Source organism: Xylaria bambusicola (assembly GCF_022495145.1).
Source record: "Xylaria bambusicola strain CBS 139988 unplaced genomic scaffold F5B22scaffold_47, whole genome shotgun sequence".
In the NCBI taxonomy this organism is placed as follows: Eukaryota; Fungi; Ascomycota; class Sordariomycetes; order Xylariales; family Xylariaceae; genus Xylaria; species Xylaria bambusicola.
Genome location: NW_025953600.1, coordinates 296,294 through 308,054, shown reverse-complemented (window position 1 = coordinate 308,054; position 11,761 = coordinate 296,294). Strand labels below are relative to the sequence as shown.

General features: G+C 49.2%; 5 protein-coding genes across 5 annotated transcripts; 2 read left to right on the top strand and 3 right to left on the bottom strand.

The window, feature by feature from the left end:
• Positions 1-293: 293 nt before the first annotated feature.
• F5B22DRAFT_649909 (acetyl-CoA synthetase-like protein) lies at positions 294-4,961 on the top strand (the record flags this gene model as incomplete). Its single annotated transcript, XM_047979234.1, has 1 exon — positions 294-4,961. The coding sequence occupies one exon, from the start codon at positions 294-296 to the stop codon at positions 4,959-4,961; it is 4,668 nt and encodes a 1,555-aa protein (XP_047827581.1).
• A 61-nt stretch (positions 4,962-5,022) lies between these two features.
• F5B22DRAFT_638648 (major facilitator superfamily domain-containing protein) lies at positions 5,023-6,578 on the bottom strand (the record flags this gene model as incomplete). Its single annotated transcript, XM_047977613.1, has 2 exons — positions 5,023-6,086; positions 6,173-6,578. 2 exons carry the CDS (start codon positions 6,576-6,578, stop codon positions 5,023-5,025), a joined length of 1,470 nt encoding a protein of 489 aa, XP_047827580.1.
• A 212-nt stretch (positions 6,579-6,790) lies between these two features.
• Positions 6,791-8,350, top strand: F5B22DRAFT_394060 (putative O-methyltransferase). The gene is made up of 2 exons (XM_047971426.1): positions 6,791-7,162; positions 7,232-8,350. Exons 1-2 carry the CDS (start codon positions 6,946-6,948, stop codon positions 8,263-8,265), a joined length of 1,251 nt encoding a protein of 416 aa, XP_047827579.1. The 5' UTR covers positions 6,791-6,945; the 3' UTR covers positions 8,266-8,350.
• On the bottom strand, positions 8,351-10,305 carry F5B22DRAFT_393815 (cytochrome P450). Its single transcript, XM_047971424.1, has 4 exons — positions 10,212-10,305; positions 9,968-10,114; positions 9,717-9,904; positions 8,351-9,666 (listed from the first exon to the last, which is right to left on the bottom strand). The coding sequence occupies exons 2-4, from the start codon at positions 10,112-10,114 to the stop codon at positions 8,436-8,438; spliced, it is 1,566 nt and encodes a 521-aa protein (XP_047827578.1). The 5' UTR covers positions 10,212-10,305; the 3' UTR covers positions 8,351-8,435.
• A 21-nt stretch (positions 10,306-10,326) lies between these two features.
• Positions 10,327-11,286, bottom strand: F5B22DRAFT_649905 (glutathione S-transferase; the record flags this gene model as incomplete). Its single annotated transcript, XM_047979233.1, has 4 exons — positions 10,327-10,594; positions 10,682-10,765; positions 10,838-11,144; positions 11,220-11,286. 4 exons carry the CDS (start codon positions 11,284-11,286, stop codon positions 10,327-10,329), a joined length of 726 nt encoding a protein of 241 aa, XP_047827577.1.
• Between the last annotated feature and the right edge of the window lie 475 nt (positions 11,287-11,761).

Genomic DNA, 11,761 nt, shown 5'->3' with positions numbered 1-11,761 from the left:
ACAGTAGCCCGAATCCTTCTTCGGGGACCTGAGCGCACCCGCGCGCAAAGCAATCTGCCCGCCTACCAGTGGAAGGGACGTGGAGAATCGTTTTGATTAAGACTAATCTTATGATATCACAACGCGAATCTCGAATGATAACATCGGATACTGCATTATTTCGCATTGCATTACGCTTCGCTTTTGGCCTTCTGTTTCGGCACCAGTTAGGGATTGCTGCGATGGAGGTGTCAAGTGGTCTTACTCCTTGCCCAACGGATATCGTTTTGTTCGAAGTGGCAACAGCACTCCGCATGAGTCTATCTGATATCGATCTCAATTTGAATTTCGTTCAGAACGGCGGCGACTCATGCTCTTCCATTCAGCTTCAGGCAAGGCTCAGACAACATGGGATTCATATGCCCGCAAACGTATTGTTTGCGGCCAAATCACTTAATTGCCTCGCCAAAGAGGGAAACAGAATAACCCATAGTGAATACACGGAAACCTCAGCACAGCCTTCCCTTCGTCCTTTGAGGAGAAAGCTCTCGGCTGGTGTTCTTTCGAGCTTGAAGCGACGTGATAAAAGCGCGGTAATCCTATCAACTTTCTCAACAGAGCCCCGAGGCACCATATATACGAAGTATCGAATGACGGACATGCAATCATCACTATTACGGTCGACACAACTAGACTCGAGTCGTAACATCATATCCTACGTCGAAACCCATCGGCCTGAGAATATCCCGGCACTTAAAGGCGCCTGGATGGCTGTCTTGAAGCTCGAGGAGATCTTCAGCATGTCCATAGAGATGGATGGTTCGAACGGCTATTTGTACAAGACAACTCAAACTTTACCAGCTTGGGAAGAAGTCACTGTGAAAACCGAATCACTGCATCAGCGAGAACTCACAAACAATTCGCAAGACCCGACGAAGATGAGTTTCAAGGTCATAACTTTGAAACGACCGGGATTTCCAAATAAAAGTACCGTTATCTGGAGAATCCATCACGCTTTTATAGACGCAGCATCGTGTGCTCTCGTACTTTCCAAGGTACATGGACTTCTATCAGGGAAGCCAGTCCAACCTGGTCCCCCATTCACCGCTGTTTTATCACAGCTAGACTCGCTTCAATCTGGGTCAAGGGAGGCCGCCGTTGCGTTTTGGAAACGGTACAACGAAAGTCCCACGCCAGCTACGCGGCTTGTACTCCCTACCCCGTCAGTGGGCGAAGCGAGGCTTTCGGGAATCAATGATCGAATTTTGATCAGAACCGATATAGCTGCGTTGAAGAAGTTGGGTATGGAGGTAGGAGTGACAGCTGCATCAATCTACTACGCGGCCTTGGGTCTTGCACTGTCCAGATATACCGATTCAAATTCGGTGTGTCTTGGTGCCGTCTTTTCTGGCCGCAGTCTCCCAATCTCGGGAGTGGAGGCCACCGTAGGACCACTGATAAATACTTTGCCCTTCCTCATTCATATCGACCCCTCGTCCGACATTCGCGAATATCTGCGCCAGGTGTTCGCGTCACTTTTGGAACTCGGCTCATTCCAATGGAGCATACCAGTTCATGGATTTACACGCGACTTCACTGTCGCCCTCAGTGTCAACCTTGACAAGCCAGCAGCGCGATTGGGGGAATTTAGCCCGCTTGGTCCCCCATACAACACAGTTTACTCCGACATACCTCTGAGTATCGAGGTTGATTGGACTGGGCAAATTTACCTTAATTATCATTCAAATACCTTCTCGAAGAAGGATATCGAGCAGCTCGGTGACACCCTATCACATACACTCTCATCTATTTTAGACAGCGACCTTGTAATAAAGGTTGAGCGCTTGCTAGATGCTTTTCTTAGCGGTCAACAACAGATGGCACTGGCAAGGCTGGGAAATTGGAACGGCAGCTTAACAGGGCGCGGGTCCATATCGGACGATCTTGTTTCTATGTTTACTCGAACAGCGTCGAGGAACGCGGAGCAGCAAGCTGTCGAGCATTGTGCCATGTCCCTGACCTATGCAGACCTTGACAAGTTGTCGTCTCAAGCCGCAAGCGGACTCGCGGATCTGGTAAGGCCAGGAGATGTGGTCTGCGTCCATGCCGACGGTTCCATACAGTGGATTGTCGCCATCTTCGCTGTTCTCAAAGCAAGAGCTGTGTACTGTCCGTTTGATTCTGGGTTGTCCCAGAGTGCCCGAGACACTAATTTTCGAATTGTCAATGCCAATATCTATCTGGTTGGCAACATTGCGGGCAAATCGACGAAACCAGCTTCTTGTACAAGGTGCTTGTCTATTGAAGAGCTCTTAACCGATGAACATGTGCCTAAGACGAATGGGATCGGGCAACAAGCCTGTGTTCCAACCTCGAATGCATACATCTGTTTCACTTCCGGCACTACAGGAAAACCAAAAGCAGTGGCATGTCGTCATGAATCGCTCATTGCTTTCCAATCAGACATCGACGTGAGGCTTGGCGCGCGCCCAGGGAGAAGGATACCCCAACTGATGTCACCAGCGTTCGATGGAAGCATTCACGAAATATTCTCCGCTTTGACATACGGGGCGACGCTAGTTCTTAAGGATGTATCTCGCCCGTTCGACCACCTGAAACGATGTGAGACAGTTCTTATGACACCCTCAGTAGCACAGGCGCTAGACCCTGACCATTTCCCGAATCTTGAGAGCGTATATCTTGTTGGCGAAGCTGTGCCACAGAAAGTCTGCGATGTTTGGGGAAGGCAAAAACGCCTTTTCAACATGTATGGCCCAACCGAGGGAACATGTGGTGCGACGATAAAGTCTTTAAAAGTCAATGAGCCTGTGACTCTTGGTAAGCCTGTCCCCTCGACAAGAATCTACATCCTGAGCAGCCAACAACGCGCTGTTCCACCTGGAGTAGTTGGCGAAATCTACATCGCTGGTATCCAAGTCGCAACAGGCTACATTGGCCAAACCGATGCTACTGATAGTCGATTCATCCGCGACTGTATCAATAAACAATATGCCAATGAGTTTATGTACAAGACTGGTGATCACGGATTCTGGAACGAGCAAGGAGATCTAATGTTCCTAGGACGCGGTGATCGGCAGATCAAACTCAGAGGATTCCGTATCGACCTAGATGACCTGGAAGCTCGCATGACTCAGGCCGACGCCAATTGCACAGCAGCAGCCGTTGCTGTCATAGACGAATGTCTCGTCGCGTTGGTTCAACCGCTATCCCTCGACTTGAATCAATTCAAACTGAGACTCTGCGAGCACTTGCCGACTTATATGTTACCCCGTCACATTGTATCGACTGGCAAGTTCCCAATGACACGTATTGGTAAACTCGATTATGCGGCCGTGGCCACAATCGCCTCAACAGAGGTAGGTGCCAAGCCATCATTAACTGGCGTCGGGATCCCAGTAGAGGCTACGATAAGGGAGATGCTTGGAATCCAACTCGACGAAAGATTAAGCCCAGACTCGACCTTCTCCGAACTGGGTGTTGATTCTACACTGGCATTGCTCCTCTCCCATCGCTTGTCTCGGTCATTCAAGATCCGCATACCCGTGCGGATGGTTCTCGGCACTGCAACAATAGGGGCACTGATAGAGGAAGTCGCGTCGTCGAGTGATATATCTACCACTGCGACTGGAGATGTGCTTGGGAATTGTCGACTTTCCCCTATCGAACAAGAATGGTGGTATAAATGCTCCAAACACAAGAAAACCTCTTGTTTCAACGTCACCTACGCGTGCGAGCTCCCTCCCAGTATTGGTACAACAAGGCTTATATCTGCGTGGAATATTGTCTTGTCGAGGCATGATATCCTTCGCAGTAGATACACCAATTATGGTCCTCGTGGTCTCCATAGGACCTTTTCGCCGGGCGCACCAACAGCCAAACTAGTTCAGTCTATTGATATTCAACAGGAGGTCAACGTTCCTTTCGACCTCTCATCCGATAGCCTAGTGAGAGTTCTGGTGTCTCCGACGACAATGCTAGTTGTTATCAGTCACATAATTTGTGACTTGAAAACCCTTCAAATACTATTGAAAGAAGCCGCCGACGTCTACGACGGTGGTGCCCTGCAGCAGGTCGAGAAAACATACAGCCAAACCGTCTGGTCTGAGCCAGCTTCTCCAAGTCGTCTGTCATTGTGGACGGAGTATTTGACTGCAATGCCCCTCCACTCGTCGACATCGATTGGAAGATTTGAGACACGGAGGAAGACGTGGTCTGGGTCATCATACACTTATCAGATCCCGGCCAGCACATACTTGGCTACTAGACGCTTCGCTTTGAAAAAAAAGGTGACGATGCATCAACTTGCCACGACTGCTATGACTCTGGCTCTGAAACACGATTCCGCCGAAGATTGGGATATCACTATTGGGGCACCCTACCTCAACCGACATTCGGAAGTAGACATGACAGTGGTTGGATTATTTCTGGAACCGCTACCGATCCGTATCCGTTACATGCGTGTGACTGAACAAAGCTTGGAAGAGGTCGAGTCCCGACACAATGCAAATTTCGATAACCAGCCTATCCCCGTCAAGCCCGAACCCCCTTCTTTGCTTGAAGTAGTCCAAAATGCTAGCCGCGACGCCATCTCTTGCGCTATCCCCTGGAATCAACTTCTTACCCACATGAATATCCTGCATCCGGACTTTCCTAATCACCCTCTATTCGATGTCGTCGTGACATTTCATGAGGCCGGAGAGAACGAGACCAGATTCCCGGTACCTGGAACTCGGTATTTGCCTACGTGGTCCAAGGGAGCTAAATTCAAGCTGATGGCGGAGTTTACTGCCAGGGAAGACAGTGGATTGTCTCTCAGGCTGGAGTATAGTGATGAGTGCATTACAGAGACGGAGATAAAGACATTGGCCCGTATGCTTGACAAGGCGCTCGAAGATTTGGCGGCGGGTACGGACCACGATATCATGATAGAAAGCCTCCAGAAGTTGCGCAGGTGCCAGTAGCTGTATTTTATAAAATAATACATATTTGGTTTACCCTTTAGGAACGATAAAGCTTTTCCTCTCATACAGCACTAGTGGTGAAGATAATCAACCATGCCCCCATACATAGCAAGACCAGAGATGTTGCTGCCAGACCAGCTGCTGCGAAAAACACGACACCGCTTGCGGCAAAATACCCCTGCAAGCTGCCTAAAAGAAGAGGTCCGATCACACTGCCAAGCGTCTCCATCATCCCTAGAGCTGCGAGTGCTACAGGCCTGTCCAACACCTTGAACAGGCTCATAAAATAAGCCTTGATGAAGGAAGGCGTAGGTAGACCAATGGCTAAGAACACGGTGATGATATAAATATGCGCGACTTGGTCCGCAAATCCAAGAAACATGAGCGACACACATTGAACGGCCAATGACATTGTCGCCAGAGTCAAATCTCGCTCCTTCGCTTGCGGCCGGGACCGGCCATCCTGTGTCGACTGCCTCGCTCGCAGGCGCGAGATGACTCGGGACACCAGGTACAGACTTGCGAACACATAGGTCGCGGCGATCGAATGCACAATGGTGATGATCAGTCCGTTTTCCTTGGCGGAAAACCCGAATTTGATCGACGTGTGGACCAGCAAGGCGTCGAATATGTATGATTGAACGACGTTGTAGGAGCAGAGACTGAAGCCTATAAAGAGATAAGTAGGCCGGCGCCTGAACGGCAAAAGCGGCGATATGCCGGTTTTCAGTGCTTTCTTGAGAGCATAGATAGCCCTTTGGGTAGTACTCCTGTCTTCGGGGTTCATCCTCTCGGAGACAAGTCCCCGGTTCTCCGGTCCTTGAATTTGACGTTTTTCTGACACTCCTTTCGGCAAACAGATTTGCAGGTAACTAACAGCTATGACGAAAAAGCCAAGCGCCATGAAGAAGCTCATCGTGAAGTCCTTCAGCAGCCCCGCTATGAAGGGGCTTACCGAGATGCCGACCATGTAGAGCGCAAGAGAGTAGCTAATGAGCGACGAAGCTGTCTTTTTGTCAGAGGACTGCGCGTATAGCGCATTCAGCGAGAAATGGAGCAAATTGTCAGAGGCCAGCCCCTCGAAGATGCGGGCTGATAGCGCAACAAAGATGTTCTTGATATATACTATTGTCAGGTCGTAAGATTAGAATGGCACTCTATTAATATCAGAAAGCATCGGCCAGGGGGCAGCTCTGTTGACTTAGACGTACCACCAATCACCAACACGACGGCACTCATTGATCGGCAGATCATCCAGAGTAGCAAGCCGCGTTTCCTGTTTCGTGTTGACAGCTTTTGGAGATATCCAAGCGCGAATGTGCCGAGTATGTTGGCAGAAGATGTCGCAGCTGCAACGGCCTTGGCATAGTTGCTGGTCTCTGTCCCCTCACAGCGCCGTGGGTCCTTGCAAAGAAGAGTGGCGAAGGCAAAGTATGCTGTTGCCGCCGTCGAGGCCATGGCCAATGCGGCTAATAATGCGACTGGGAGAACGTACTGCGGAGCGAAGTCTTGTTTTATTTGGTTGACATCGTCCTGATGTGTGCCGTTTTCTCGTTGTGACTCCTCTTGCAGCAGCGCTGTAGACTCCCCGCCATGTGCGACCGGCTCGTGATCCATGTCGGCGAAATGTGGGAAACAAAACATACAGAACCTTAGTAGTGTAATGTCATTCATATCTCACATTTGAGCGGTAATTTTCAGTTCATTCAACATACATTTTAACAGTAATATTACTGATGTTTCGTCTCGGGTCTTCCGTGGTCGGCGGCCGAACAGGAAGAATACCGAACCAAACATGTCCCGCCAATACCACTCTTACTATACACACCACTACCGCCGTAGATGGGGTAGAAAGCAAACATGAGATTCCAGTTCCGAATCAGAATAAATACGCTGTGCGATTGCATTATACCAGTCACGAAATTGACTGCTCTCTAAAATAGCAACAACTTTTCTACTCTTCTCAGCATTCACGTGCGCAACGATGGAATCTACTCTCCAGCAACTGATTGAGTCGCTCAAAGCAGCATCGCGGGATCTTAGTGGCAACCAACATGAGCAATTACAAACCAAGCTGCACAACACAGACAAGCTTCCTGATCGGAACGTTTTCTTGCTAGCGTCTGAAGCCTTGAACCTTCTTTCTGAAGTACGGCTACTACTAGAGCCCGGGCCTTTGATATTGGCTGATCACTTCATGGGTACGACTTCCTTTATAAACTATATCGTTATATAGCCACGGCCAAGCTGCTAACCGAAAGTTTATCAAGGGTACATGAGCACAAAGGCATTGTGTGCTGTTGTGGATTTGAACATCCCTGATATTCTGAGATCAACATCACAAGGGGTATCTATACCAGAACTGGCAAAGCTGTGTCATGCGCGACCCGACCGTCTCCGCCAAATCATGCAAACCCTACACAACAATGGGATTTTTGCATATCATGCGGACACAGCCCAGTATAGCAATAACCACGTGTCGACGCTGCTGTTGTCTGATCACTGGACTCAATGGCGAAATTGGGTAGAGCTCTACGGCAACGAGTTCTACGAGATGGCCTGTGGCATCCCCGCGGCCTGTCGGGAAGACGCTACGCGAAACCCGGCACAGGTCGCCTTCGACACCGATGATACAATGTTCAAGTATTTCAACGACCAAGGCTGGATTGCCAGGTTCCAAGCTACTCTCGGCGGAGGCGCTATAGCCCAGGCCCCGGGAATCGTGGAGGACTATCCTTGGGACGACGTGGCCGAATGTCGAGTCGTAGATATCGGGGGAGGGGGTGGCGGACTGATAACGTCGCTTCTCCGCAGGTACAGCACTATGAAAGGAGCTATCTTTGACGTGCCGTGGGTAATCGAACAAGCGAGGAAGAACATTCACGAATCCACGGGCCCTTATGCTGACGTCGCTGATCGGATTCCCTTGGTAGACCTCGTTGCCGGCGATTTCTTCCGCGAGGTGACACCCTCAGAGGTGTATACCATCAAATGGTGCCTTCACGACTGGGACGACAAAGAGTCAGCCATCATCCTGAGAAATGTTCGAAAAGCGATTATACGAAGCCCTAAATGTCGCCTGGTTATCCTTGAGAGTGTCCTAGCGGATGGGCACATGGGGCGAATGTCGAGGTATGGCGATATGAATATGATGGTTGCTGTCGGGGGAAAGGAAAGGACCGAGATGGAATGGGGACAGTTAGCCATGGATACCGGATGGCAATTGAGAGAGATATTTCCACTGAGGAACGCCTGGCCATGTGCGATTGAGTTCGTGCCTGTCTGGGGCGACACCGCGACATAATGAACATTCGCTGTCTCAGGAGGATGTCACTACGCACCCGCGATCTAGATGAGCAAGCTATCGAGTCCAACAAATTTATATTCCTAACAATGGTAATATGACGCGGTGCACCTTATCAGCCTTTAACTACGGTCATACTTCTACTTAGAAAATACACAATTACGTCCCATTCAGTCGCGCAATTTCGTCCGCCTTTCCCAGCATTTAATCTCAGTGTTAGGATGAAGGATCCAGGTCGACGGATTCTTCTCCCAGCATGTGTCATCATCCAATTCCAAATCGTAGTTCTCAAGCAATTGAGCGATTATGCATCGAATAATGAGATCAACGACATGCTTCCCCTGACACTGGCGAGGGCCGAAGCCAAAGCGCCAGAAATGGTATCGCATCTCCGATGGTTTCTTTTCTAGGAATCGGGATGGCCGGTATTGATCGCTGTCGAAGCCCCAGTATGGATTTTCAACATTTAACGCGTGAGTATCAACAATGAAGTGTGTGCCGGCCGGCATAGTATAGCCTCCTACGACACGGTCTGTCGGCGCGGATTGCGGGACTGAAAATGCGGCGAGGGGCTTGAGGCGACTAGACTCTAAGGCTGAGGCAGCCAAGAGCGTGCTTGATCTTTGTATGTAGTTATTCATCTCTTCGTTTGAAGCTTCTTTGAATAGCCCGGTCATCTCGTGCCGAATATCGCCCTGAACGGTGGGATTCGCTGCAAGGAAGAGCAGAATCCAAGACAGCCCTCCCATCGTGACATCGAGGTTGGCGAAGAGCATCTCGTCAATCGTCTGTAATAACTCTTCATGAGTGATGTCGCCGCTTTCTACTGTGTCGTACCAATCCAATATTGGCACTCTTCGTGTTGTTGCGAGTTTTGCCGCATGAGCTTGGGCATCATTGTTGAACTTGGCCCAGCGCCTTTTGAACTCAACCAAATTCTTTGAGACTGTTGGAAGCAGATGCCGCCCCCACGAGTAACGAACGATTCCCCCTTGCATCATCCGTTGCCAAAGCGACTCCCTCAATTCTATCAACCCTTCTAAGTCATGTTGGAGATTTTGACTCAGTGGGCCGTAAATGATGCATGCCATGATATGGAATGGAAGGAACCTGAGATCAGCAACCGGATTGATCCGATTTCTCTTTAAGCACCCTTCGGCAAGAGTCTCGAAATGGTTTTTGACGGCTGTTGCTATCAGGTCCATATACGTCGAGGCCTGGGTCTGCGTGAAGGCTGCGTTCGTCGCCGACCGTAGGTTTTTATATCGAGGTCCACTGATCAACCCGACACACTGCCCAAGAAGCTGCCCCATTAGCCACCCCGCGTGGTTGTTGATAGCTTTGACGTGTTTGTCCGAGTCCTTGAAAACAGTTTGTATATCAATAGGATCTCGCAATACCCTGCGAGTCTGTCAGTTTCAGCATGTTCAATATTGTTGGACAATCCGTACACTTCACCCGTGAGCCCATTCCATATTCGATAAACCCTGCCGTATTTATTTCCCCATTGCGCACTATTACTTTCCCCCTCTAAAAACTTGGCAACGTCGCCCTGTCCATTTGGCCATTGATAACAGCAAGTTGGAAGCTTGCGATTGCTTGAGAAAGAGGAAATCGGATATTTCCACAACAGATAGTACTTGAGATGAAACGAGATACTCTTAGTCATAGATCTTCTACGGCCTGGTTGGCTGTAACTCACATTAATGGTCTTAGATACCAAGACCTGAATAACGCCCCCAAACGTTTTCCTGAACATTGGAAGCACGCAAAATGTGACAGCGAGAGCGGCTGGTAAAACTACGAGCGATAACTCGGCCATTGTATCGGTTTTGGCGTCAACGAGCATCTGAGAACTCAAGGCTATATCAGATCTCATTGAAATTTATGAATAATTTAAGATCAAGAGACTAATGCTTGAATAGGAGTGAGTGACTGTCACTAACTCAATCCGTCGGCTACCGAACTACCAGCCCACACTCAATCATATCCCATTTTACTTCACCAAAGGCTCAAACACTGCGTGAAGGGAAACACGATGAAGACCAGATAATTAATCAGTCAAGTGTCAAACTCGTGCCCATACATCGGCCCCTTCTTCAGGATTCTCTGCACTGCCCGGCGCGCCAACATGCGATCACTCCAATTTTTAATGTGAGGCCAGTCCTCGATTTTTACATTAAAGAAACCGAACATCCAAGGTATCGCGAACGGTAAGTACGATATGTCGGCGATTGTAGGCTGGTCTTGTAAAGCAACGTAGTCTTGGCCTGCGACGGACAGTCTGCTCCCCAGGATGTCCCACTGCTTCAGCACATTCTCGTGGAGTCTTTTCGGGTGAAAAGGAATGTATCAGTACGAGAACATGAGATCGATCTCGGAGATCTTTTGCGCTATAGGACGATTCAAGACTTACTTTTTGGTCGTTTTAGGCAGTAGTTCGGGATTCTTTCTATTAGGGTAGCCTTTGAGGAAGTATAGCCAGTACTCGGCCGTGGCTCTGGAGCCATATTATCAGCAGATATGCTTATTTGACCCGATGTTCTGCTTCGCGAATATCAAAGGCACCTACCCGAGACCAGCTGTCTGGTAAGCAGTCCAGGACAGAATCGCAGCCTTCTCCCATGCATTCCTGCCGTTCCATGCACCGGTTGGATCAGCCCGATCAGCGAGATACTGAAGGCAAGCCGTGCTCTCAAACACTATAATCTCCTTCTTGGAGTCTGGGTCTTCATCTCTCAAGGCAGGGGCGTATCTCTCGGGATGCACCCGATAGTACCATTCGTCTTTGGTATCAATGATGGAGACTATGTAAGGGCATTCGAGCTCCTCCGCCAGAATGAGCGGCTTGATGTAGTTGATATAGTTTGTTTGATCCGCTATAATTGATGTCAGTTCTCGAAGCATGTAAACTAATGAATGTTTCTTCTTGTTTTTTTCACCATGGGCATTACCTTTGATTATGTAGATGATGATGCGGCCATCATAGACAGGATCTCCCTGTACCACTTCAGCGCCCATGTCGGCCAGCATCGATGTTCTCTATTTAGCTTCGTAACTAATCCCTTCTTTTTCCCCTTTGTCCACCTCAAAATCACGTTCTCGATCTCATTTAAACCGAGGAAGTGTCTCTAAGGTGTTTTGGCCGATGCATTGAAGTCTTTAGGCATTATATTGGTAGTGATCCCCTGCCGCATCCTCGCAGAGCCATCCCCAATAGGACATAGCACATGTAAGCCTAATCTCGGATGCCGAACAGCGACCCTCAGAGTACACCGACCTATGCAGCTCAGCACTTTAGACATTGAGTCCGTATTCTCTTCTGGATAAGTGTCACTTCGAGGATCAATTAGCATCGTTCGCTTCCAAACGGGAGAAGAAAGTAGACTGATTAGAGTAATACATCCAGGATGGTCATCGGTGACATAATTGTGTTGAAGGTCTCGGCTACCGGCCCGCCGATACTACAACCATCTGAGACCTCAACAGATGGAAG

Bases quoted from the DNA above. Each gene is read 5' to 3' on its own strand.
- F5B22DRAFT_394060 (XM_047971426.1), top strand. From the start codon at position 6,946: ATGGAATCTACTCTCCAGCAACTGATTGAGTCGCTCAAAGCAGCATCG. The intron at 7,163-7,231 runs GTACGACTTCCT...AAGTTTATCAAG, and splicing joins ATTGGCTGATCACTTCATGG to GGTACATGAGCACAAAGGCA.
- F5B22DRAFT_393815 (XM_047971424.1), bottom strand. From the start codon at position 10,114: ATGCTCGTTGACGCCAAAACCGATACAATGGCCGAGTTATCGCTCGTA. The intron at 9,905-9,967 runs GTGAGTTACAGC...TTTCATCTCAAG, and splicing joins TGGTATCTAAGACCATTAAT to TACTATCTGTTGTGGAAATA. The intron at 9,667-9,716 runs GTACGGATTGTC...ACAGACTCGCAG, and splicing joins AATGGGCTCACGGGTGAAGT to GGTATTGCGAGATCCTATTG.